Raw genomic sequence first — 26,474 nt, 5'->3', positions numbered from 1 at the left:
CTGACTCGGCCCTGGGATACATGCCCAGCTGTGGTCCATGTACCAAGTGTCCTGCCCACAGGGCAGCAGCAGCTGCTGGGAGCAGGGCTGGGGAAATCTTGCTTCCTGCTGCCACAAAGCGGAAGTTTTCTGTTTTTCTGATGCCTGTGCATGCCTCAGTTTCCCTCTGTACTTTGCATTGCCGCCCTGTGGATGCGAAGGGGATGAAATGCCACTCTTGGGACAGAGAAGGAGCCATGAGGGGCAGGGGCAGTTAAACACCTGGAGGACCTGGAAAGATGCCCCAGGGATGTCACAATTAACTCCCAGCCCTGGGGCCAGGAGGTGGGGCGTCTGAAGTCAGCCTGGATCTGAGTTCGCTGGCCTAATATGTCAGGGATAAAAAACAACTGGGCAGTGCTCACCTGGGGCAGAGCCAACACCTGCCTGCAGGACACCATGGCTGGGTGAAGCTGTCTCAGCCCTGGCTGTTCCCGGTGACTCAGAAATCCTGCTCTGACTGGACAAGGCTGCTGTGTGTCACTGCCAACACTGGCTGGGTGCTGGGAGGGTGAGGGTGAAAGTCTCACCCAGGCTTCTGGCTCAGCAGGCCAGGGTAGGCAGGAGGAGGTGAGAATGTGTGGCCTGCCCTGAGGGAGGGGGGCCCCTTGGGGGCTGGCCACTGAGAGGTTCCTCCAGGGCCTGATCCTGGAGCTTTGAGACACCTGCCTATGCCCTGGCCTGGCAGGGCTGTGAGCACCCCATGAAGGGGGCAGGCTCACAGGATGGACTGTTCTCAAGGTGCAGTGTAAAGCCAGCCAGCTGGGGGAGGGGAGCGCTTGAATTGGGACACCTCCCACCTTCCTCCCCCAGGGCCCCTCCCAGTTCTGCAAGTGGCTCCTCTTCTCCCCACCCCAGCCCCATAGCCTGCTAGCGAAAGGGGCCCCTGCTGCGGCGGAGACCCAGCCCCTCTGCCCAGGGGCAGGCCACACCCTTGGGGATGAGGTGACTTGGACAAAAGATGAGCCATGGGTTTATTGGAAACAGGTTACAGGGCTCGGGCAGATGCGGAGCACAGCCCCTGTCAGCACTGCAGGTGCTGGAGCAGCCAGAGCGCCATGTTCATAAAGCCGTCGGCCTCAGCCTCGACGCCAGAGAGTGCATGGCTGTTCCTGGGGTACATCAGCAGCCTGTGGAGAAGGAGAGGGCTTGGCAAGGTACCCCGGAACCAGCTCTCCAGGACCCCCCCACACACACACACCTGGGCACAGACCTGCACCCCCTGCCACCTCCCCATGGACCTCCCCCACCCACCCAGGTATGCACCAGGACCCCCCACCAGCTCCCCAGGGACCCCTACCTGTCAGGGTACTCATCAGGACCCCCCATCCACCTGGGCACACACCGGGAGCCCCCGCTTGTCCGAGCATGCAACTGGGACCCCCTCCCCCCCCAGCTCCCCCAGGACTCCTGCACCGAGACCCCCCTGCCCATGTGGGATCTACCAACTCCTCGCAGCCATCTGAGCCTCCAGGAAGCTTCCCCCACATAACTCCAGCTCCCTCCCTTGGTGCCAGCCTGTTCCATTGGTGATCCCAGCCCCACTGGCCTCACTGCGCCTGAGCACCCAGCTTGTGTCCCCCCCCACTCCAGCCATGGCCCCTGCACCAATCAGTTCTCTCTCCCCAGCCAATCCCCATGTCCTGCCCCCCACGGACTCACCGGGTAGGAACGCCCCTGGCCTTGAGAGCACGGTAGTACTCCAGCCCCTGCTTGGGGGGGACACGCCTATCCTCTTCTCCCAGCATCAGGAGCACAGGTGCCCGGACCTGTAGGGAGAGTAGTGCAGAGACCTGGGTCCCACAGCCAGCACTGTGGGCCCACACCAAGATGAGGAGGGGTGTATGTGTCTCTGACCAGGGAGAGCGGGGCAGGGGCAGGGTCTCTGAACAGGGTGGGACAGGTTCCCTGGGGTGCAACTGGGTGGTGGCTAAGAACAATTAAAGTTTGTTATTTTCTGTTTGCTTATTTCAGGAAAGGGAAATGGGGACAGAAAAGCAGAAAGATGGTGAGAGTGAAGCAGTTGCAAAATTGATGCTGTACAAACTGCAAGCAGCAGAAAAAGAATATCAGAGACTTTTGGAACTAAAACAGCTGGAAGTTGAGGCTCATTTAAGGACTTTAAAGGAGAAGAAAGTAGAGGCTGCCAGAGAGGAAGCCCCAAAAATGACATTGGATTGAAAATCTATACTGAAGGGGACACTGAAGGGAAATAAAAAACAGTAACTGATCACATGCTGAGGTTCAAGGAGGAGTTGGAAGACACAATGGGTACTGAACAAACTAGACTATCTAAACAGAAGGCGTGGTATGATAAAAAATACTTGGAAATGCCTCCTTGTGATGAAAGATTTGGTGTTATTGTTAAACTCTTTTCACAAAGTTTGATGCTAATGGTAAACCTTATGACAAAGAATTTGGTTCTGATGGTAAATTCTATGAAAAGGTGTAACATGCATAATTTTTGGGAAACACTCTTGGACATATTAGAAGTGGTAAATAAGAACACACCCTGTGTTAAGAAGCCATATGATAATGCTGCTTCTCAGCTAATACCCATAAATAGTCTTGAAGCTTGTCATAGTAGACACACCTGGTCTGCTGTGTGGAAGGGGAAACATCAATGGCTAAATGCCAAGATACCTACACTCTAGAAGACACAAATATGTGTCTTGAGTTAACACCACTTTAAAAAGCAAAATGGTTAACAATGCTGCATAGATTTAAAAAAAAAAAGTTAGAGAAGGTACACAGAAATGTGCAAGAGCTCATGAGGGTACCACCGCAATGTTTAGCAACTATTGCGAGTTGTATGGTCAAAATCTAAAAAGGACCTTAGGCCCACTGCCTCCACATCAGTCAGTGACTAACCCTCCTGCAGTAACATAAGTGCTCAAAGCAGTGCCCTGGCACCCCCATATTCTCCACTGCCATATCATTATGATGTGTTTTGTAGAAAGTATACCTTGTGAGATATCATTTTAAAACATTAATATCCTGTTAGATTGTATGTGCTATCACTGTATGCATGGGTGGAGTTTGGGGGGGCAGGGAGGGGCATTGCACCTCCAAACTGCAAGCCTCGGGCAGGAAGGCACTCTGAATGTGCAATATAATGAGCTCTGCAGAGGAGACAGGAGACTTCTTCCATCTTGGGCCCCTGAGGCAGGGAATCAGAATTTTGTTTATAAACAGTGTGATTTAATACGTGATTAAGATAAGAAAGGGCTGTTAGGATGTTTCCTAAAGTTAAATGATCTGTTCCAAGCTTGGTGAACTGCAAAAAGTGAGTAGCCTAAATGATAGAAAGTAATTGTAGATTTTTCTACAATTGTTTCAATTGTTGGATTCAAGAGGTGGTACAAAATTACTAATTTCAGAGTGGTAACTGTGTTAGTCTGTATCAGCAAAAAGAATGAGGAGTACTTGTGGCACCTTAGAGACTAACACATTTATTTGGGCATAAGATTTAGTGGGCTAAAACCCACTTTATCAGATACATTCAGTGGAAAATACAGTATATACACACACAAAGAAAATGAAAAAATGGGGGTTGCCATACCCACTCTAATGAGACTAATCAATTAAGGTGGGCTATTATCAGCAGGAGAAAAAAAACTTCTGTTGTGATAATCAGGATGGCCCATTTCCAACAGTTGACAAGAAGGTGTGAGTAACAGTATGGGAAAAATTAGCATGGGAAAATGGTTTTTAGTTTGTGTAATGATGCATCCACCCCCAGTCTTTATTCAAGCCTAATTTAATGGTGTCCAGTTTGCAAATTAATTCCAGTTCGGCAGTTTCTCATTGCAGTCTGTTTTTGGAAGTTTTTTTGTTGAAGAATTGCGACTTTAAGGTCTGTAATTGAGTGTCCAGGGAGGTTGAAGTGTTCTCTGACTGGTTTTTAAATGTTATAATTCTTGACGTCTGATTTGTGTCCATTTATTCTTTTGCATAGAGACTGTCCGGTTTGGCCAATGAACTGATTTTTTAGACAAAGGAAATGCAGTAGATCTAATCTACTGAAGGCATCTGATACAGTTCCACATGAGACATTATTAGTTAAACTGGAGAAGATGGGGATTAATATGAGAACTAAAAGGTGGATAATTGTAACTGGTTAAAGGGGAGACTGCAACAGGTCATACTGAAAGGCAAACTGGGTCAGGCTAGAGGGAGGTTACTAGAGGAGTTCCTCAGGTATCAGTCTCGGGACCAATCTTATTTAACATTTTTATTACTGACCTTGATAGACAAAGTGGCCGTGTGCTAACAAAATTTGTGGATGACACAAAGCTAGGAGGTATTGCCAATACGGAGGATGACCAGAATATCATACAAGATCTGCATGACCTTGTAAACTGAAGTAATAGAAATGGGATAATATTTAATAGTGCAAAGTGAAAGTCATGCATTTAGAGACTAACAAGAATTTTTGCTATAAGCTGGGGATTTATCATTTGGAAGTGACAGAGGAGGAGAAAGAGCCAGGTGTAGTTGTTGATCACAAGATGACTATGAGCTGCCAAAGTGATGCTGCTGTGAAAGAGGGTAATGCGGTCCTGGGGTGCTTCAGGTGAGGTATTTCCAGTAGAGACAGGGAAGTGTTAGTGACATTATACAAGGCACTGGTGAGAGCTCATTTGGAACAGTGTGTGCAATTCTGGTTGCCCATGTTTAAGAAGGATGAATTCAAACTGGAACAGGTGCAGAGAAGGGCCACTAGGAGGATCTTAGGAAAACCTACCTTATGAGAGGAAACTCAAGAGCTTGGCTTGTTTAGCCTAATCAATAGATGGCTGAGGGGAGATATGATTGCTCTCTCTCTAAATACCTCAGAGGGATAAAATACCAGGGAGGGAGAGGAGTTATTTAAGTTAAGCACCAATGAGGACCCCAGAACAAAGATATAAACTGGTCATTAACATGTTTAGGCTTGAAATTAGGCAAAGGTTTTTAACCATCAGAGGAGTGAAGTTCTGGAGCAGCCTCCCAAGGGGAGCAATGGGGGCAAAAAACCTAACTGGCTTCAAGACTGAGCTTGATATGTTTATGGAGGGGATGGTGTGACAGGACTGCCTACAATGGTGTGTGGCCCATCAGCGACTGCCTGTAGCAAAAATCCCCAACGGCTAGAGATAGGACATTAGATGGGGAGGGCTCTGAGTTTCTACAGAGAATTATCTCCCAGGAATCTGCCTGATGGGGGTTGCCCACATGCTCAGAGTCTAACTCAGGGGTAGGCAACCTATGGCAAGCGCGCCGAAGGCGGCATGTGAGCTGATTTTCAGTGGCACTCACACTGCCCAGGTCCTGGAGACCAGTCCGGGGGGCTCTGCATTTTAATTTAATTTTAAATGAATCTTCTTAAAATTTTTAAAAACCTTACTTACTTTACATGCAACAATAGTTTAGTTATTTATTACAAGAGTTATAGAAAGAGAACTTCTAAAAACATTAAAATGTATTTCTGGCACGTGAAACCTTAAATTAGAGTGAATAAATGAAGACTCGGCACACCACTTCTGAAAGGTTGCCGACCTCTGGTCTAACTGATCGTTATATTAATGGCTGGGAAGGAATTTTCCCCTGGGACAGTTTGGCAGAGACCTTGGGGCTTTCTTCACCTTCCTCTGCAGCATGGATCACTTGCAGCTTTAAACTAGTGTAAATGGTGGATTCTCTATAACTTGAAGTCTTCAAATCATGATTTGAGGATTTCAGTATCTCAGTCAGTGGTTATGAGTCTATTACAGGAGCGAGTGGGTGAGGTTCTATGGCCTGCAATGTGCAGGAGGTCAGACTAGATGACCATGATGGTCCCTTCTGATGTTAGCAAGAGTATCTGAGTAAGAATATACATTACTATATTCAATTATATAAACCTAACCAGTGTCCCTTAAGTGACTTGCCACAAGATGTCAGAACATGTTAGTATTAGAGCTGAGTGGGTCTAATGTTTATTTAATTTTCTTTCTTGATATAGGAATTAGTTACAGTGCTCCTATCAGATGATTTCTAAATTATCTGCCAAAAAAACCCAACCAAACAAAAAAAAACCATCCTGGAGTTTTCAGTTACTTAAGTTGCTCCCCCATCCCCAAAAAAATCTGAAATGGCACCCCTGTGGGCTGGCACAGAATTTGCTCCCCCCATGCGTGGCCCTATTGTCTTGACTGGAGCCACCTACCCAAATATAGAAGTCAAACTACCCCATGATTGTATGTGGAGTTATGAAGTTTTGAAATGTGTGTGTCACTGAAATATGTTGTGAGCTTGGGAATACCCACAACCAGCCTATCAGGTGCCATAATGGAACAGCCAGACGCTGCTGATGGCCCCTTAAAGGAATCCACACTCCCAAGGACAATTCCAGTATACAATGGATACCTCTCAGAGATAGCATGTAGATAATGGAGACTGCTTGACCCATATCATAGCAAAGGATCTTTCCAGCAAGCTGGAAGAAGCTATAAAAGGGGGAAGTGACATCATCGCTTGGCCTCTCTCCCCCCACAACTCAACACCTGAAAACACATCTGGAGAACAAAGACTGAACTGGGGAGGAGGTCCCAGGCTGAAGGAGTCCCACTCTGTTTACAGAAGATCTGTAACCTGCTTGAATTATCTATCTGGGTGAGACACCACTTGATTCAAATCCTGTCTAGTTTATAGAACTCAGATTGTGATTTTACTTTTATTTCCTAGGTAACCAACTTTGATCTCTATGCCTGCTACTTAGAATCACTTAAAATCTATCTTTCTGTAGTTAATAAATCTGTTTTATATTTTACCTAAAACAGTGCGTTTTGGTTGAAGTGCTTGGGAAATCTGCTCAGGTTGCAAGGGCTGGTGCACGTGCACTTTCCTTGCTAGAAGTGGCAGACTGAGTAATGAATTTACACTGGTCAGGCTTCTAACCAGGGCAAGACAGTACAGCCCTGGGGGTCCTAGGCTGGGAAGCTGGGAGGAATTGCTTGGAGACTCTCTGTTGTTGGATCATTAGTGTCTGTCAAAAGCATTCATGTAACTCAGCTGGGTGTGTCCCTGCCTGTGGATGGCTGTGTGTGCAGTACCTGGAGAGGTTTGCAGTTTGTCACAGCATCACAGTGAAAGAGGAAACCCAGCTTGGTAAGACAGAGGGGTCAGTAGTACCCCAGTTCTAGATTGCATCCCAGGGAAGCCATCACAGTGGGGTGCAGAGTCTCTGAGCGATGGTGGGGCTCCATACCTGGGCGACGTACTGCATGGGTGACTTGTGGAGCATCTCTGCCCAGTGGGAGGCATCCGGGAGGGTGTTGGGAGCATAGGGAAAGCCGGCCTCAGTCAGACACCTGCGGAGGCAACAGAGCCTGGCTCAGGGCGGGACCCAGGCTGCGCCTGGTGCAGGGGGTGGGGAGGGTCTCAGCCCCAGGCACTCACCAGTCTGGGATGTCGGTGCCGCTGATCATGGAGGCCATGTTGACGACTGGGTTCCTTGCCACACAGGCCTGGTAGGTGCCCGGGTACTGGCCGATGAGGTGGCAAGCAAGGAAGCCCCCATGTGAGCCACCCACTAGTGCCACCCGTGCTGAGTCTAGGGGCTCCTCCTGCAGCACCTGCTCCACGCAGTACTGCAATGGGATGAGATGGGCAGTGCCATGGGGCAGCCAGGGCTGTCTCAGGGAGGAGGAAGCCAGGCCTGGAAGGGGGCGCCCAGGGTGGGCAGGGAGGGGGCAGAGGGGAAGCGCTGGGATGGGGCCAGGACCTGACAGGCTGGCTGAGCCCACCTCTCACTACTAAGTTTCTGGGCGGGAGGTGCCCAGAGGGAACAGCCTGGTCCCCTGGCTGTGGGTCACACACTGTCCCAGCCCCTGTGGAGGGGGTTGGGGGGCAACCACTACCTGCACGTCTTTGACATCCTGGCAGCCCACGTGGCCGGGCAGGGAGGCGACGCTGTCCTGGCCAAAGCCCAGCGAACCGCGGTAATTCACTGGGGGAGAGAGTTCAGTGTGACGGGAGAGCCCCTTCCAGTCCCCCTGCAGCAGGGGTTCATGAAGGTACAGGGCTGGCTTGCCACAGCCAGCCCCCAGCCAGGCTCGGGGAGCAGGGTGCCCGCCAGGAGACCCCACCCCTTGCCAAGGGGCACCTGCAGGCCTGTGACGCAGGGAGAGGGGAGGAGCAGCCAAGTGCAGTGGGGCTGGGCTGGGCAGGGCACTGCACCCTCCTGTTGGCTGCCCCAGGGATGTTGATGGTGCCCGGGGCGCTGCCCCAAATGGCCATCCCCATGTTGGTGCTGCATTCTAGGAGCTCAGCCTCCCTGTGCCTCGGCCCAGCTGTTCCCTCAGCCCTCTCCAGGGGGCTCCAGGGCACCAGGGCTCCAGCCTTGGCCCAGCAATTCCTCCCCAGGGTTCAGTGCCCAGGGAACTGGCAGAGGCCGAGCACGGCCACACCTAGGGCGCCCACAGCCACCACTTCACCAGGCCTTGGCTGCATTATGCCTGCCTCCTGTGGCTCCAGCAGGACTCACCCAGGAGCACGGCGAAGCCGATCCTGCAGAGCACCGCAGGGTACAGCATCCAGCTGGCCGTGCAGACGGAGTGTGGGCCTCCTGCAAGGTGAGGGCAGAGGAGTGAGGGGCTGGAGCATGGGGTAGAGCCCAGAGGGAAGGGGGCTGAAAGTAGTGTGTAGTGTAGTTGTTTGGACATGGTGTCTGGCAGGGAGGGGGAAGAGCTGGGTGAGCAAAGTGGTCATGCTGCTAGACTCCCCCAACACACGACTGCCTTGAACAGGAGGCTTTCAGGGGAACATGGACCGGGGGGGAGGGGGGGGCGTCTGCTGGCCCCGCTCACTCCCTGAATGGCAAATGAATGACACCGTTGGCACGAGGGGCTGTCTGGGAACCGGGGACAAGACACGCTCAACAGGGCAACAGAGCTCTGGGGACCAGGGCAAAACTGGAAACTGAGACCCCCACAACCCTCCAAAACAATTACTATGGGGACAAAAAAGAGTAAAAGAGGGAAGGGGCTGTGGGATCGGGGGGCCCAGGCCTGTGGGGTGGCTGCGCTCCCCGTGGGGCTGAGTTTGGGGACCCAGGTCCAGGGGGTGGCTGCACTCCCCGTGGGGCTGGGGGGTCAGGGGCCCAGGCCTGTGGGGTGGCTGTGCTCCCCGTGGGTCTGTGGGGGTCTGAGAGCCCAGCTTGGTGAGGACGCGGTGCTCCCCATTGGGCTGGGGGGTTGGGAAGGGCCCAGGCCTGTGGGGTGGCTGTGCTCCTCATGGGGCTGAGGAGTTTGGGGGCCTAGGACTGTGGGGTGGCTGCACTCCATGTGGGGCTGAAGGTTTGGGGGACCAGGACCATTGGGTGGCTGCACTCCCTGTGGGGCTGGGTGGGCTCTGCCCTGCATGCAGCCAGGGGACAGTTCTTGGTCCCACCTGTCCTGAGCTCTGTCCCTACCACGAAGGGTGCGGTATCCCCACCCTGACCCTGCTCCAGGCTCAGCCCAGCGGGTGCTGGCGGCCCACTGTGATGACGCCAGCTGTGCTGAGGGTGGGATCCTGGCCTGGGCCGGCAGGCATGTGGCTCCCTGCACTATTGATGGCAGGTGCCAAAGCCGAGCAGGGCTGCCACCCCATACGCCAGGCTGCAGTGCCTCACTCAGATCTGACCCAACCGCCTGCCATCCTCCTTGGGACCAGTGCAAGCTGCCTAGGAAGGACTCTCCATGGACACGACCATCAGGGCAGAACCTTGCCCCCCCCCCCCCCGAATCCAGAGGGACCCTCCTGTCAGAGTCTGGCACTGGTTGGGTTGGGGCTGCTCCCCTCCCCCTGCCATGGGGAAGTGGGGGAGGAAATGTGCTTGCCAATCAGCATCCAGTGAAGGGGCAGTGGCCTGCAGCCGCCGTGACAACCTATGGCACAGGAGGACAGTTGGCCCCACGGCAGGAGGGGAACAGCTGCAGATTGGTGGGCATGGAGACCCATCCCGAGCAAGGTGGAAGCACTGATGCGGGTCGAGGAGAGCCAGATCTGATAGCACAACACTCAAAATTAGGCTTCAAAATTAGGCCTAATCAGATCTACACAGCCGGGGAAAGCAGGGGTCTTGGGGTGGGGGAGGGGCACGCTGGGCGGGGGGTCTCACCATGGGGCATGACCACCAGGGGCAGCTTCCTCGGCCCTAGCCCCTTGCTGGGCTGTAGCAGGATGGCTTCGAAATCAATACCCTCTGCAAAGGAAGAGTGTGATGTCAGCGCTGGAGCCAGCCCTCCAGGGCCTAGCCCCCAACCCCCGACGGCACTCACTGTACTTCGGGTTCTCCTGGTCCGGGGGGGGCTGCAGGGGCCGGATCGCCCAGCTGATCTCCGGGATGGGGGTCACATCCTCCAGACACACCCAGTGCACCTGGGCCTCCCGCCCAGCCCTGGGGAGGAAGGCCACCTTCTGAGGGGGGAAAGAGCCCATCAGCGGCAGGCGCAGCATGCTCAGGAAGTGGGGACATGACCCTGCCGGGTGCAGGGGGAGTGGACAGGAGCTCGGGGGGCCTTTGCAGACATCTTCTGGCAGCATACGGGGAGGAAATGGCTGCAGCTGGCAAGGGGGATTGACAAGGAAAGACTGACAGCATTGAATGAGTAAGCAGCCTGCATGCAGCGCCAGTGACTGCAGCCCCCTGCTAGCCCAGCCTTGGGCTCCACCCTCGGGCTCCACCCTCCAGCTCTGCTGGTGCCCCTCACTCCTGCCCCACTGCTCCCTGCTAGCCCAGCGCCTGAGCAGGGAGATGCTTTGGGATGCTGTCTGGCGTGTGGTGTGGATGCAGCCAATACATTTTTATTCCTGAGTCTGCATGTGGGGTGACAGGTCATAGCACAGCCTCCCACTCCAGCCCATTCCCCCTTACCAATGTGGGGGGGCAGCTGGGGGTTGAGAACCTGGCCACCAGGAGATCCCGGTCAATGGTGAGGAGAGACCAGCTGCCCAGGGGGGCACCTGCAGAGGGACAGATGTCTAGGTCATGGTCTGGAGCTCACTGGAGGAGTCTGCGGGCAGCAGGGCTCCCAGCCCCTTCCACTGGGCAGCCAGGGACAGCGCGAGCAGAGCAGGCTGCCGGGTACTTACCCGTCGTCAGGGAGGTCACGCTGCCACCCAGCATCTCCACCACAAGCAACTCCTAGAGTGACACCAAGAGCTTTGTCAGAGCTGGGGCCGAGCCAGAGCCAGGGAGGACCCAGCGCACCCCCAGCCTCTCTGCTCAGGGCTAGCCTAGGCCCCGGGCTCTGCATATGCCTGCAGGCAGCATAGCTGTGGGGCTGCCCTGCCCCAGTCCCCCACCCCAGTACCTGTCGGCTGCGCTGAGCGGTGTCCAGGACGACCCTCTGGCTATCGGCTGCCCAGCACAGGCCCGGCAGCGCCGGGCAATAGATCCCTGTGAACGTTCCTGCAAGGAGAGGGCTCCAGGCTCAGCGCGCTGTCTTCTGCACACCAGCCAGGCTGACACAGGGCACACGCACCAATGGCCAGCAACAGGGAACCAAGCTTCCCATGCAGCTCCTATTCAGCTCCCTGCCCCCACAACTCTGCCAGTGCCCCTCACTCCCAACCCGCAGCCCTCTGCCCCCCCCAACCCTGCCGGTGCCGCTCACTCCCACCCCATAGCCCCTCCTGGTCCCAGCAGCCCTGGCCCCTCCTGAGCAGACAGCGCTGCGTGCTAACTTTCACATGGGGAAAACGCCAGTCCCTCGGTGCCCAGCCTGCTTCATCATCCTGCTGCACAGCTCCTCCCTCATCCCCAGTGAACCTGGCTGGCTACTCACCCTGGCTGTGCCGGGGCACGACATCCAGCACGGTGGAGGTGATCTTCGTGTACCAGTCATACTGCAAGAGATGGCCGGGGGCACTCAGCATGGGGCTCTGTTCTGCAATGCTGCCCCCTCCTTGGGGATCCAAGGCAGGGCTGGCAGCTGCTCCTGGGGAGGCCCAGCACGCTGGGGAGCCTGCCCTGGGTTATCTAGACTCCAGCAGGCCTCTCCCAGCTCCCCCCGGGCACCTGAGGAAGCAGCAGCACTGTGCGACGGGCACCATCTGGTGCCTTACTGGGGGGCAATAAGTGCGACCCTGTGGGGGGCAGGGGGCACCAGCAGAGCGAGCAGGGCCAGGCCCATGTATCAGGGTGACATGCCCAGGGAAGATGGTTCTCGTTGTGCCGCCATGGGCACAGACACTTGGCTATGGCAGCACTGGAGAAGCCCAAGCACCCAGCCTACGCAATGCGACCCATCACTGGTTCCCAGCAGGAAGTGCCACTGGCGGACATGGCCCACACGGCCTTGGCTGGGTGGCAAAGAGCCTGACGCTCAACCCCTGGTACTGACTCCTCAGCCTGGTGGGACCCACTCACCACGCGGAGGCGGCTGCACTGCTGGTGGGGCCCGAGTACGCCATTCTCCAGGTACACGATGCGGCACTGGTCAGGGCTCAGGCGTGGGGACCACACAGCTTTGGTGTCATCTGACAGCAGCTCTGCAGTGGGATGGAAGGCCGGGAGAGGAGTGTGGGCACAGGCAGCATGGGGGCAGGTAGGGCGGAAGACGGGCAGGTGGGCTGGGTGGGGCAGGGCAGGGGTTGGGCAGGGCAGGCCTCGGGCTGGATGGGGGCAAACGGGCAGGCAGCAGGCTGGGCAGGGGCATTGGAGCATGCAGACCGGGAAGCACACAGGCAGGGTGGAAGGCACACGGGCCAGGCACGGGCAGGACGGGGCATGTGGGTAGAGCGGGTACCACAGGCAGGGGGCATGTGGGCAGGGTGCAGGCAGAATGGGGGCACATGGCCAGAGCGGGGACTGAAGGCACAGGGGGAGAACACAGGCAGGGCGGGGCATGGACACACCTGGAGGTACACGGGCAGGGTACAGGGAGGAAGGGGACACGTGGGCAGAACGAGGACCACGGGTAAGGCACGCAGGCAGGACAGAGTATGTGGGCAGAGCGGGGACTGTGGGCAGGGGGCACACAGGTAGGACAGAAGCACATGGGCAGTGTGGGGACCTCAGGTAGAGCGGGGGGCACCAGGGTGGTGCGCAGGCTGGATGGGGGCACATGGGCAGAACATGGACCGCAGACAGGACAGGGGGCACGCGAGTAGGGCGTCGTCAGGATGGGGGCATGTGGGCAGGGGGCACATGGGCACAGCGGGGACCATGGTCAGAGTGGGGGGCACGCGGGCAGGGCACTGGCTCAGAAAGCAGCAGCAGCGACTCACCACACCTTGCTCCCGTCAAGTCCACATAGAACAGCGCTGACCTGGGAACCAGAACAGTGCAGCCGTCACTGCATGGGCTCCACAGCTGCCCAATCCTCCTGCCCTACACCCGATGGGAGCAGCCAGCCCAGCCCCCACTCCTGCCCCTGCTCCCAGCTGGCAGATCCGAGCTGCGGCTCCCCAGGCTGAGTCTGGCAGCCCCAGCCCCCCGCAGCCCCTCCCTTTGCAGTGGCCTCTTTCAGAGGCGACTGCAGCAGATGCCCGCAAGCTGGGGCCAGCTCTCGGAGCAGGGCTGGGTCAGCCCCAGTCTGGCCCTCTGCCCTGGCAGAGCAGCCCCAGCCAGCAGGCGCCTCAAAGGGCATTTCTCTGAGAGGTCCCACTGGCCTAAGCTACCTGGATACGGCTCCACACCTGGACATGGGGAGGCTCCGGCAGGGGCATCTGGCAGCAGCACAGGGCACTCACCTGCGGTTAGTGCAGTGCCGCAGGCCCAGGCGGAAGGGCTCATGCCACCAGCCTATGAACACCACACCCGTGTCACCAGGGGACCAGAAAGCCTGCAGGCAAAGTGGGAGAGCGCCAATGAGCAAGAGGGGCGGGGAAAGAGAAGGTGTGGGGAGAACCTGGTGGCGGGGGAAAATGTGTCAGAGGTGGCCCAAGAGCAGCTAGAAACTCTCCCACTCTGTTTAAGGGAATGAAGCTATGAGTGGTGCCCTCCGGAGAACCAAAGCATGGCCCCGCCCTGCTGGTTGGCATCCTGGGGGGCAGATTCCCCTGCTGAGGCACATCAGCCCCTCATGGAAACTGGGTGACCTATGGGTGATGGCAGGGTCAGCTGGCATGAGGGAACAGACAGAGAGGTTTTTGGGGGCTGCTTTGGGCAGCTAGCAGGTGCCAGTCGGGCACTGCCAGTGCCTGGCTCCCCACACCCACGCTGACCTGCCCAGGGGAGATGTGCTCCGGGACACCCTCCAGCACCGAGACATTGCCACTCTCCACGTCCAGCACGCATAGGACCGGGATGCTCTTGCCCACCAGCGCCTCGCCCCAGTCGTCGTGGTACACGAACTGCTCCCCCTGGAACACAGAGCCATGAGTGTCCCCTCCCCTGGGGGACCCCCAGACCTCCTGCTTTCTGCAGCAGGATAGCCCTGTGCCTCAGACCCAGGGCCGATCTGGCTCTAATTGCATTGCCAGAGCCCACAGGACAGCCATCCCCTGCCCCACAGGCCCAGCATCCCCAAGGGAAGCAGGGCACAGTACTCAGTGGCAGAGCCAGGAATTGCTCTGAATCCCTGCTCAGGTCCCTAGCACCATGCCTGGATTTCCGGCAGGTTGTGGGGGTGGGGGCGAGTGGCCCACCCACAGCTCCAACTCGGGACCTCCAGCTATGCCCCACACACCTTGACAGCCTTGTCGCGTCTCTCATCAGCACAGCCGCTGCTCAGCTCCGAGGCTCTGCTCTGGAAGAAGGACTCGGCCTTGGGCCGTTTCCTCTCGGCCACGTAAAGCAGGTGAGTCTCCGAGTGCGACCAGGACAAGCAGCCAAACTGATCTGGGGAAGTGCTGGTCAGACCCTATGGGGCGGCACAGCCCAGTGCCCCCACCATGGGCCCTGGGGACACCCTTTGCCACCCTCCCCACGCCCAGCCAGATGGCTGCGGGGCCTCCTTCACTGCCCTCCCCATGCCCGGCCAGCCAGCCATCCTCCATCCTGCCCCACACCACAGCCCCAACCCCTCCCCCAATTCAGGGAGAAGGCGGATCCGTGGGGACCCAGCCTCACCATCCTCATAGACAGTGCCATGCTTCTCCAACACCGTCAGGTTGATGCTCTTCACCTTGCGATTCTGATCCCAGATCTGGGGGAACAAAGACATCAGGGGCCAGGCCCCAGGACTGTGGGGTCATAGAGCAGATGGCAGGGGAATGGCAGCACAGGGCAGGGAGAACAGGCAGCTGTGCTAGGTATTGCTGGCAACAGCTGCCAGCTGGGGTGGCAGTTTGCCTGGCTGCAGAGTGGGAAGCAGGGCCCGCCTTGGACTGGCTTGCTCCATCCACGAAGGGAAGGAGTGGGCTGGCCATGGCTCTGTCCATCCTGATCCACACCAGCCCGGGATCCCACGAGGATCAGGTCTGCTGGCCGGGCCCCAGTGTGCCATGAGCAGTGCCTGGTAAATGCTGAGGCGAGAGCCACAGGGATTCCCACCCCAGCGGCCTGCTGGAACTACAGAGAAGTTCCCTCTACCCCAAAGCCAGGCCTGAGGAGGGGCCGTCAGCAGTAGAGGCTGACCTCTTCCTTGAGTCCCGAGCACGGTCAGGCCAGGGAGACCTCAGCCCCAGACAGCAAGGATGCTGAGGCTGCCCTCACTCTGCCCAGGGCTTCTCCCACAGCACCAGCAGCTCCAGACTCCTACTGACTCACCTCAAGGAACTGCTTCTCCTCGCCTTTGCCAGGGCTGGCTTTCCGCAAAACGGCCTTAAGTGCCCCACTGGGAGACTCCCTGCTCAGCTGCCTGCAGGGGGAGACAGGCTGGAGTGGGCCTGGGGGCATGGTGTGGCTTAGGGACAGGAGACACACGGCCAGGGCTCAGGGAGTCCATAGGATCCTAGACCCACATGTGCTGACCCACATGTGCTAACCCACCCCCACAGGGGTGCTGGGAGGGGTGGAGCTGGGGCTTGTTGTGATAATTTGGCCTGCAATTGACCCTGACTGTGAGCTCAGTCGTGCAGGAGAGTGAATGTTCCCAAGCTGTCACAGTGACCTGTCATCCAAAACGGTGCAAGAAAATATGTACAAAAGTCCCCAAAGGACTGGGTGTTCTGGTCACACCTGGTAACTACGAGGAGGAGGGGACCAGAAATCAGTGGACCAAACCTGGTGTTGGAAATTTGGCCTAACTGGTGGTCAATGGGCTATTCTACCCCTCTGCCTTTGGAGGCTGGAAAACAAACAGACTTGGGGGAAAATGAGGTGTCAGAGTTCTAGAACAAATTGATAAACTAAACACCAGGACCAGATGGTATTCACCCAAGAGTTCTGAAGGAACTCAAATGTGAAATTGCAGGACTACTAACTGTAGTCTGTAACCTATCATTTAAACCAGCGTCTGTACCAAATGACTGGAGGATAGCTAACGTGACGGCAATTTTTAAAATCGGCTCCAGAGGTGACCCTGGCAAATACAGGCCAGTAAGCCTGACCTCAGTACCGGGCAAACTGGTTGAACATAATTTGTTGGGGAATAGTCAACATGTTTTTTGTAAAGAGAAATCATGCCTCACCAATCTACTAGAATTCTCTGAGGGAGTCAACAAGCACATGGACAAGGGGGATCCAGTCGATATAGTGTATTTAGATTTTCAGAAAGCCTTTGACAAGGTCCCTCACCAAAGGCTATTAAGCAAAGTAAGAAGTCATGGGATAAGAGGGAAAGTCCTCTCATGGATTGGTAACTGGTTAAAAGATAGGAAAACAAAGGGTAGGAATAAATGGCCAGTTTTCAGAATGGAAAGAGATAAACAGTGGTATCCCCCAGGGGTCTGTACTGGCTCCAGTGCTATTCAACATATTCATAAATCATCTGGGGAAAGGGGCAAAGAGTGAGGTGACAAAATTTGCAGATGATACAAAACTACTCAAGATAGTTAAGTCCCAGGCAGACTATGAAGAGCTACAAAAGGATCTTGCTGAACGGAGTGAATGGGCAACAAAATGGCAGATAGTATCAAAGTGGTACCATGTTAGTCTGTATCTACAAAACAATGAGGAGTCCAGTGGCACCTTAAAGACTAACAGATTTATTTGGGCATAAGCTTTTGTGGGTAAAAAACCCACTTCTTCAGATGCATGGAGTGAAAATTGCAGATACAGACATAAATATATATTGGCACATGAAGAGAAGGGAGTTACCTTACAAGTGGAGAACCAGTGTTGAAGGCCAATTCAGTCAGGGTGCATGTAGTCCACTCCCAATAAATGATGAGGGAGTTACCAAGAGAGGGAAAACTGCTTTTGTAATGAGCCAGCCACTCCCAGTCCCTTTCAAGCCCAAATTAATAGCGTTAAGTTTGCAAATGAATTGTAGCTCTGCAGTTTCTCTTTAAAGTCTGTTTTTGAAGTTCTTTTTTGTTGAAGAATGGCTACTTTTAAATCTGTTATTGAATGTTGAGGGAGACTGAAGTGTTCTCCTACTGGCTTTTGTATGTTACCATTCCTGATGTCTGATTTGTGTTCATTTATTCTTTTATGTAGAAGACTGTCCGGTTTGGCCAATGTACATGGCAGAGGGGCATTGCTGGCACATATCTATTAGATGTGCAGGTGAATGAGCCCCTGATGGTGTGGCTGGTATGGTTGGGCCCTATGATGGTGTCGCTAGAGTAGATATGGGGACAGAGAAGGCAATGGGGTTTCTTACAGGGATTGGTTCCTGGGTTAGCATTTCTGTGGTGTGGTGGGTAGTTGCTAGTTAGTATTTGCTTCAGGTTGGGGGGCTATCTGTAAGCACGGATTGGCCTGCCTCCCAAGGCATGCGAGAGTGGAGGATCATTTTCCAGGATATGTTATAGATCGTTGATGATGCGCTGGAGACATTTTAGCCGGGGGCTATACATGATGGCCAGTGGTGTTCTGTTATTTTCTTTGTTGGGCCTGTCCTATAGTAGGTGACTTCTGGGTACCCGTCTTGCTCTGTCAATCTGTTTCCTCACTTCCCCAGGTGGGTACTGTAGTTTTAAGAATCATAGAATCTCAGGGTTGGAAGGGACCTCAGGAGGTCATCTAGTCCAACCCCCTGCTCAAAGGGGGACCAAACCCAACTAAATCATCCCAGCCAGGGCTTTGTCAAGCCTTCCTTAGAGGTTTTTAAGGTCAGGAGATTCCACCACCTCCCTAGGTAACCCATTCCAGTTCTTCACCACCCTACTAGTGAAAAAGTTTTTCCTAATGTCCAACCTAAACCTCCCCCTCTGCAACTTGAGACCATTACTCCTTGTTCTGTCATCTTCTACCACTGAGAACAGTCTAGATCCATCCTCTTTGGAACCCCCTTTCAGGTAGTTGAAAGCAGCTATCAAATCCCCCCTCATTCTTCTCTTCTACAGGATAAACAATCCCAGTTCCCTCAGCCTCTCCTCATAAGTCATGTGCTCCAGCCCCCTAATCATTTTTGTTGCCCTCCGCTGGACTCTCTCCAATTTATCCACATCCTTCTTGTACTGTGGGGCCCAAAACTGGACACAGTACTCCAAATGAGGCCTCACCAGTGCTGAGTAGAGGGGAATGATCACATCCCTCGATCTGCTGGAAATGCCCCTACTTATACAACCCAAAATGCCATTAGCCTTCTTGGCAACAAGGGCACACTGTTGACTCATATTCAGCTTTTCGTCCACCGTAACCCCTAGGTCCTTTTCTGCAGAACTGCTGCCCAGCCATTCGGTTCCTAGTCTGTAGCAGTGCATGGGATTCTTCCGTCCTAAGTGCAGGACTCTGCACTTGTCCTTGTTGAACCTCATCATATTTCTTTTGGCCCAATCCTCTAATTTGTCTAGATCCCTCTGTATCCTATCCCTACCCTCCAGCGAATCAACCACTCCTCCCAGTTTAGTGTCATCTGCAAACTTGCTAAGGGTGCAGTCCACACCATCCTCCAGATCGTTAATGAAGATATTGAACAAAACCGGCCCCAGCACCAACCCTTGGGGCACTCCACTTGATACCGGCTGCCAACTAGACATGGAACCATTGATCACTACCCGTTGAGCCCGACCATCTAGCCAGTTTTCTATCCACCTTACCGTCCATTCATCCAGCTCATACTTCTTTAACTTGCTGGCAAGAATACTGTGGGAGACTGTATCAAAAGCTTTGCTAAAGTCCAGAAATAGCACATCCACTGCTTTCCCCTCATCCACAGAGACGGTTATCTCATCATAGAAGGCAATTAGGTTAGTCAGGCATGATTTGCCCTTGGTGAATCCATGCTGACTGTTCCTGATCACTTTCCCCTCCTTTAAGTGGTTCAGAATTGATTCCTTGAGGACCTGTTCCATGATTTTTCCAGGGACTGAAGTGAGACTGACTGGCCTGTAGCTCCCTGGATCTTCTTTCTTCCCTTTTTTAAAGATGGGCACTACATTAGCTTTTTTCCAGTCATCTGGGACCTCCCCCGATCGCCATGATTTTTCAAAGATAATGGCCAATGGCTCTGTAATCTCATCGGCCAACTCCTTTAGCACCCTCGGATGCAGTGCATCCGGCCCCATGGACTTGTGCTCGTCCAGTTTTTCTAAATAGTCCCGAACTACTTCTTTCTCCACAGAGAGCTGGTCACCTCCTCCCCATACCGTGCTGCAGAGTGCAGCTGTCTGGGAGCTGACCTTGTCTGTGAAGACAGAGGCAAAAAAAGCATTGAGTACACTAGCTTTCTCCACATCCTCTGTCACTAGGTTCCCTCCCTCATTCAGCAAGGGGCCCACACTTTCTTTGACTTTCTTCTTGTTGCTAACATACCTGAAAAAACCCTTCTTGTTACTCCTAACATCTCCGGCTAGCTGCAGCTCCAAGTGTGATTTGGCCTTCCTAATTTCACTCCTACATGCTTGAACAATACTTTTATACTCCTCCCTGGTTATTTGTCCAATCTTCCACTTCTTGTAAGCTGTTTTTTTGTGTTTAAGACAAGCAAGGATTTCACTGTTAAGCCAAGCTGGTCGCTTGCCATATTTACTTTTCTTCCTACACATCGGGATGGTTTGTTCCTGCAACCTCAATAAGGATTCTTTAAAATACAGCCAGCTTTCCTTGAGAGAGGAAAAGGTTCAGAAAAGAGAAACAAAAATGATTAGGGGGTGGAATGGCTGCCATATCAGATTAATAAGACTGGGACTTTCCATCTTGGAAAAAAAGAGGACTAAGGGGGGGGGTATATGATAGAGGTCTATAAAATCATGACTGGTGTGGAGAAAGTAAATAAGGAAGTGTTATTTATTCCTTCTCATAACACAAGAACTAGGGGTCACGAAATGAAATTAATAGACAGCAGGTTTAAAATACAGCCATGCTTGAGAGATCTTGTAGGTGTTTGTCTCTCTCTGAGGGATTGGATCAAATGCGGTTGTATCTTAGGGCTTGGCTGTAGACAATGGATTGTGTGATGTGTCTTGGATGGAAGCTGGAGGCATGCAAGGTGTAGGGTGGTATTTATGTGACTATCACTTATTTTCACTTTAGTGTCCAGGAAGTGGATCTCTTATGTGGACTGGTCCAGGCTGAGGTTGATGGTGGGGTGGAAATTGTTGAAATCCAGGTGGAATCCATATGATGAAGATGTCATCAATGTAGCGTAAGTAGAAGAGGGGCAGTAGGGGACGAGAGCTGAGGAACTCCCTTCTCTTCATGTGCCAATATATTCTCTACATGTGCCAATATATATTTATGCTTGTATCTGCAATTTTCACTCCATGCATCTGGAGAAGTGGGTTTTTTACCCACAAAAGCTTATGCCCAAATAAATCTATTAATCTTTAAAGTGCCACTGGACTCCTTGTTGTTAAAATGACAGATGAAATTTGATGTTGATAAATGCAAAGTAATGCACGTTGGAAAACATAATCCCAACTATACATATAAAATGATGGGTCTAAATTAGCTATTATCACTCAAGAAACATGTTGGATTCATAGTTTTCTGAAAACATCCACTCAATGTGCAGCGGCAGTCAAAAAAGCAAACAGAATCTTGGGAATCATTAAGATGACAGAAAATATCATATTGCCTCTATATAAATCAATGGTATGCCCACATCTTGAATACTGTGTGCAGATGTGGTCGCTCGTTCTCAAAAAGGATATACTAGAATTGGAAAAGGTTCAGAAAAGAGAAACAAAAATGATTAGGGGGTGGAATGGCTGCCATATCAGATTAATAAGATTGGGACTTTCCATCTTGGAAAAAAAGAGGACTAAGGGGGGGGATATGATAGAGGTCTATAAAATCATGATTGGTGTGGAGAAAGTAAATAAGGAAGTGTTATTTATTCCTTCTCATAACACAAGAACTAGGGGTCACCAAATGAAATTAATAGACTGCAGGTTGAAAACAAACAAAAGGAAGTATTTTTTCCACACAATGCAGTCAGTCTGTGGAACTCCATGTCAGAGGATGTTGTGAAGGCCAAGACTATAACAGGGTTCAAAAGAGAACTAGATAAATCCATGGAGGATAGGTCCATCAATGGCTATATGCCAGGATGGGCAGAGATGGTGTCCCTAGCCTGTTTGCCAGAAGCTGGGAACGGGCGACAGGGAATGGATCACTTGATGATTATCTGTTCTGTTTATTTCCTCCGGGATACCTGGCATTGGTCACTGTCAGAAGACAGGATACTGGGCTAAATGGACCTTTGGTCTGACCCAGTATGGCCTTTCTTATGAAATTAACTGGAGCAGCAACTGTCTGGTGACAACCACTGCAGCGAGCTTCACCATTGTGGCTGGGTTGCCTTGGAACCGGGCCTTCCTCCTCCTCCTGAGAGCTGTCCTGACCAGACCAGGCCAGGCCAAAGAGAGGGACCAAGAGGCCAGCACCACCTCCACTGGCTTCGGCTGAATCGCAACCCCCATCTGGGACGTGAGACTTTGTCCCTCCCTCATTCCCCCATGTGGCCTTTGCCCTCCCCACCTTTTTTCTCTTTCCTAGCCTTTTCTGTTTTCTTCCTATTTAATAAGAGTGTGGCTGAGCCAGCCATGCCTGCATACATCTCTACCCCGATATAACCGTGACCCAATATAACACAAATTCGGATATAATGTGGTAAAGCAGTGCTCCAGGGAGGCGGGGCTGCATACTCTGGCGGATCAAAGCAAATTCGATATAATGCAGTTTCACCTATAACGCGGTAAGATTTTTTTGCTCCCGAGGACAGTGTTATATAGAGGTAGAGATGTATTTTGCAACACCACTGTAAGCCCGTGATTGATCGGCAGCTAAAAGCACTGTGCCAAACCGCCTCTTGCTAGGACAAGTTTGCCAGCTCTCAGCATGGCTGATCAGAGCATGGGCTGGGCCTGGGTTTCTTCAGCAGTGAGGCTGCAATGAAGTCAGCCCCAGAGACAGATGCTGAATCTCTCTTTTTGTCTTTCTTTTCTGCTCTATCTTTGGTGTGTTGGGCTTGTCGTCTTCTTAGCAAACAGGATCAGACTTGAGCAGCAGCAGCAGCAGCAACCCTAGTCCATCTCAGCTCACTGCTTCTCTTTTCCCCAAATGCAGTTATTTGCCAGCTATAACCCTGTCTACAAGACTGTCTGGCACGGGGAGGCCCCTCCTGCCAAAGGGAAAGGGAACATGGGTTGTTGTTACAATGAAAGCCTGACTGAATGCTTTCCATTTCAAAAACTTCAGCTGGTTTCCCTTTCTTCCTGGATGTTCAGTAAAAGTTAAAGGGATGTTTGCTGGGCTGTTTGCCCTGGAACTATGCAAGTGGAGGTCTCCAGATCCTAAAGCCCAGGCCATGGTTAACACAGTTTACTGTTGGCCAGGGACTGGGTCATATGAACCCTTCGGCTCCTATATTCCATCTAAACACACACCAGGACACAGCACCACAATGGAGAGGTGCTCCCAGCAGGTGCAGCAAAAGGCAGAGACAGCAGGCCTGGCACCTGGAGCTCCCCATTGCAAAGTTGGAGAAGCAGCGGGCACAGGGGGCCTGAGGTGGCCCAGATGCCTCCTCCAGGAGGCGGGAGCAGGTGCAGCCAAGAGCCCCGCCCTCTGCTAGTGGTCTTTCGCAGGCAACTCAGCCTGGAGCCCCCCCAAGGACACAAGGGAGGGACAGCTGCAGGGGAGGGAGCAGGACAGTGTAGTGGAACACTCTGCCTCCCCAGCCAGCAGCCTGGGAGCTAGGGGTGATTCATGGCTACACGTAAGGCACCCAGGACATCCCACTCTCCACACTCTGAGCAGGGGGCCAGGTGCAGAGCCACACTTTGGTTCTGTCCCTCCTGCTGGAGCCCCCTGGCAGGAGGCAACGCAGCCTAAGCTCTTCCCCAGCTGCCCACATCCCACGGCACGGCAGCCCCCACCTCCCGCCCAGCCATGCCCACACTGGGCAGCCAGCCAGGCCAGGCTCTAGCAGAGCTGTGGGGATGGCGATGGGCACATGGTGGGCACTAGCAAAGGCACAGGGCGGAGACACTCACTCTCCCTTGATCTCACTGCAGGTGCCCGAGGGGCCAGAGTACACGATGGCCTGGCTGTCATGGAAGATGAGGTATTGGCGGCAGAACTTCACACTCTCAGCTCTCTCCAGGTCCTCCTGAGACCACTCTGGAAGGAGAGGGCAGTCAGCTGCTGCCTGCACCGGGCCAGCACCGCTCCCCTCTTCTTTGGCCTTAGAGCAAAGATACCAGATGGGATGGCCCGTGTGCAGAGCAGGGTACCTTGCCTGCCTGCACTCCTGGCACTCTCTGTGCTACCTGGAAGCAAGCTGGGCTTGAGGCAACAGCTTAGGGCTCAGGAGATCTGTGTTCAGCCCTAGCTCTGTGCGATCCTGGCCCAGTCCCTTATGGCTTGATGGTCAAGTATACTTAGCGCTTTGCAGCTGGGATGGGGGACACCTCTGAAAACCAGCTGTCACTGTCTGTGCCTCAGCTCCCCAGCTGGCACATGGGGACTGCAGTCTAGCTTCTGTTGCAGGGAGCTAGGGCCAGCCCCACCTGGGCACACTTCTCCCACCTCTCCAGTTGGAGAAAGGGATCAAAGTCACGTGGCAATGGGCAGGTCCCATCGTTCAGTCAGGCCTCTTGAGTAGAAAGAAGATAGAAGTCTGGAGAGCCAGGAGCAGTGACTCAGTAAGCAGGACTGGCCAGACCGGGGAAGCCACACAGAAGGCCGTAGAACCCTTAACTGGGGAAGGCAAGGGCTGGATGCTGCTGTGACAAGTGGAGGGAGTTGCAGCGTCTCTGCTGACTGTAAGAGAGGGGACTGCAGGTAAACAGACAGGCAGCACAGTGCTCTCTGCTACAACAGAGCATCCCATCATGCACTGCTTCTTCTGCTGAAGCCAGCTGCAGGGATGGGAGGGCTGAGCCCAAGCCCAGGAAACCTGCCCAGGGGGTGCCGTGCTGATCCGACAGAACCCAACTGCCACAAATCCCTTCACACGTGTGAAGAGCCCCAAGCGGGGTCTTGGTGTGGTTTCCGCTGAGACTGACATATGGCAAGCAGACCGTCTGAGCCCATTACCTCCCCAGTGCCTCACCTCAGAGATGAGGGACCTGGGGGGCCTCCCATGGCGAGGCCGAACCAGACCTAGGAACAATGCAGCTGCCCTCTGCTCCTGGGGCCCCTCTACCCCCAGCCCTCCCCGCACTGGGACAGAGGGGCCCTGGAACGCGCAGGGCGCAGCGGAGTCAGTACCTGTATAGACATTGCAGTATTTGCCCCCATACTGAGTGGTGACCTCGGGCCCGATGCAGGCACTGCAGAGCGAGGGGCACTGGCTGAGTTCGCGGTACAGCGCTGCTATCTCTTCCGGGCTCCTCAGCACCTGCGCAGGAAAAGCCCGTCAGCATAGGGAGGTTGGCAGGGGGCGCCGAGCCAGGCACCGCGCAGGGAAGGACCAGGGCAGCGGGGCGCATGCGGAGTTCGCCGGCAAGGAGCGCTGGGCGCAAGGGTCAGAGCTCGGCATGCCGGAGGTGCAGGGACGGAGAACAGAGCCTGGGGGGGACTGTGTGCGCAGGAAGAGGTCATGGCCCTGGAGGTCACACGGAGGTCACGGCGGGGGGGTGGAGCTTTCGCCCCCAGTCCCTGCGTCCCCCTCTCCCCCCGCCTGGCTACCAACCAAGGCCCCTCCCGCGGAGCACTATGGGAAGGCGGCGGACCCAGGCCCTCACCGGTGATTCCATGTCGCTGACGCTAGTCCGGACGCTGGGGGTCCTGACGCGACACTTCCGGACAGGGGGGCGGGGCGGGGCCTCCACTGTCCAGGGTCCGGCCCCGCCCCAAGAGCGCTGCGCGGGCAGGGTCGGGCGTGTCCCTCTGCGGCTACCGTCCAGCCGCGCCCCCGTTACTCGGCAACAACGAGATCGTGCGCTGTCCCCATTTGGGGGCAGCGGCCCGGACCTGGCTCCGGAGCGAGCCCCAGGCGTGGCGATGAACGGAACGCGGTCGCCCTGCGGAGCCCAGAGACCAGCCGGGGGAGCGGGGCTAGGCGCTGGAGGCAGGGCCGGCTGCGGGGCGGTGGCTGGGAGCAGAACTGGAGGCGGGGCCGGGCGCTGAGGGGGCAGAGCTGGAGGCGCGGCGAGGCGCTGGCCGCTAGCGGGTTCCGGCGTTGGGGCGGCCCCGAGGTGGGAGCTACTCGCGCACGCATCTTCTCCGCCCGACGAGCCCGCAAGGGGTCGCTCGACTCACTGTTCTCCCGTGCCCTCGGGGTTTCGGGCTGCGACTCCGGACCTCCCCCCTGTAGTGTCAGCCGGTCTCTGCCCTCCTGGCCCAGCCTACGGGCGAAGCTGCCCTGGCAGCAGGACGGGTCACACTCTGGGAGCCCAACACCCCCCAGGTGCGGCTCAGCCCTAGACAGTCCCAGTTCTGTGCTGCCCGTGGCGACGCCGGGCAAGGCCTGGGCTGGCTGGGACGGTCTCCAAAGTCCGCTGGTTCTTGGCACCAGAGCACTGCTAACCAGGCTCAGGCACGGCCGCTGCACGCTGTCGCCAGTGTCCAGGAGCGGCTCGGGATCCAGTATGCACAGCTTGCTGCTTGAGTTCCTTTTTGGGGACTGCGCCGACCAGTGTCTGCCCTGCCTGAACTGGTCACTGAGGTGCAGGGCAGAGCACACGTTTTGCCATGTCAGAGGGAAGGCTCGCTTAGAGTGGATGTCTCCTAGTCTGTCTTTCAATATAGTCAACAGCCCTAGTGGGAGGCCTGTGTGCCAATTCTGGGTTTGTGCAGTGGCTGCTTCTACACTAGAGATCATGTCCTGTCAGCTCTCCCCAGGCTGTGCTGCAGCTTGGGCAGCCCTCCTCTGAGCAGATCTTTGTGACATGCTGGCCAGACCCCGAGTCTTTGCACTGGTGCCACCTGGGAGTATGTAGAGCTGGCCAGGGTGGGGCTGCCCAGCCATTTTAGTGGGAGAGGGCCATGGTGTGCTTGTTGGAGTGGGTCCAGCCCCCTTTTCTGTTAGCTGTGGGGA

General features: G+C 54.7%; 1 protein-coding gene across 3 annotated transcripts; it reads right to left on the bottom strand.

Annotated features, from left to right (window-relative positions):
- Positions 1-989: 989 nt before the first annotated feature.
- Positions 990-25,373, bottom strand: APEH (acylaminoacyl-peptide hydrolase). Of its 3 annotated transcripts, none has more exons than XM_045023615.1 (22): positions 25,180-25,373; positions 24,704-24,833; positions 23,485-23,611; positions 15,704-15,794; positions 15,065-15,140; positions 14,682-14,833; positions 14,218-14,355; positions 13,744-13,835; positions 13,279-13,319; positions 12,419-12,540; positions 11,835-11,895; positions 11,361-11,458; positions 11,140-11,191; positions 10,922-11,010; positions 10,326-10,464; positions 10,166-10,249; positions 8,549-8,629; positions 7,923-8,011; positions 7,462-7,652; positions 7,271-7,373; positions 1,702-1,808; positions 990-1,169 (listed from the first exon to the last, which is right to left on the bottom strand). In XM_045023615.1, the coding sequence occupies exons 1-22, from the start codon at positions 25,189-25,191 to the stop codon at positions 1,064-1,066; spliced, it is 2,181 nt and encodes a 726-aa protein (XP_044879550.1). In that variant the 5' UTR covers positions 25,192-25,373; the 3' UTR covers positions 990-1,063. The 3 variants fall into 3 exon arrangements, with proteins under 3 accessions (XP_044879550.1, XP_044879551.1, XP_044879552.1); XM_045023616.1 differs by having other exon boundaries at positions 10,326-10,461; XM_045023617.1 differs by lacking the exon at positions 25,180-25,373 and having other exon boundaries at positions 23,485-23,675; positions 24,704-25,114.
- Positions 25,374-26,474: the final 1,101 nt, after the last annotated feature.

This window comes from Mauremys mutica, chromosome 7 (assembly GCF_020497125.1).
Source record: "Mauremys mutica isolate MM-2020 ecotype Southern chromosome 7, ASM2049712v1, whole genome shotgun sequence".
NCBI classification, from domain to species: domain Eukaryota; kingdom Metazoa; phylum Chordata; order Testudines; family Geoemydidae; genus Mauremys; species Mauremys mutica.
Note: the sequence above shows the minus strand (reverse complement) of the source record. Positions and strands in the feature narration are given on the sequence as shown.

Bases quoted from the DNA above. Each gene is read 5' to 3' on its own strand.
- APEH (XM_045023615.1), bottom strand. The intron at 13,320-13,743 runs GTGAGTGCCCTG...TCTGGTTCCCAG, and splicing joins CGGCACTGCACTAACCGCAG to GTCAGCGCTGTTCTATGTGG. The intron at 8,630-10,165 runs GTGAGACCCCCC...CTCACCTTGCAG, and splicing joins CCTGGTGGTCATGCCCCATG to GAGGCCCACACTCCGTCTGC.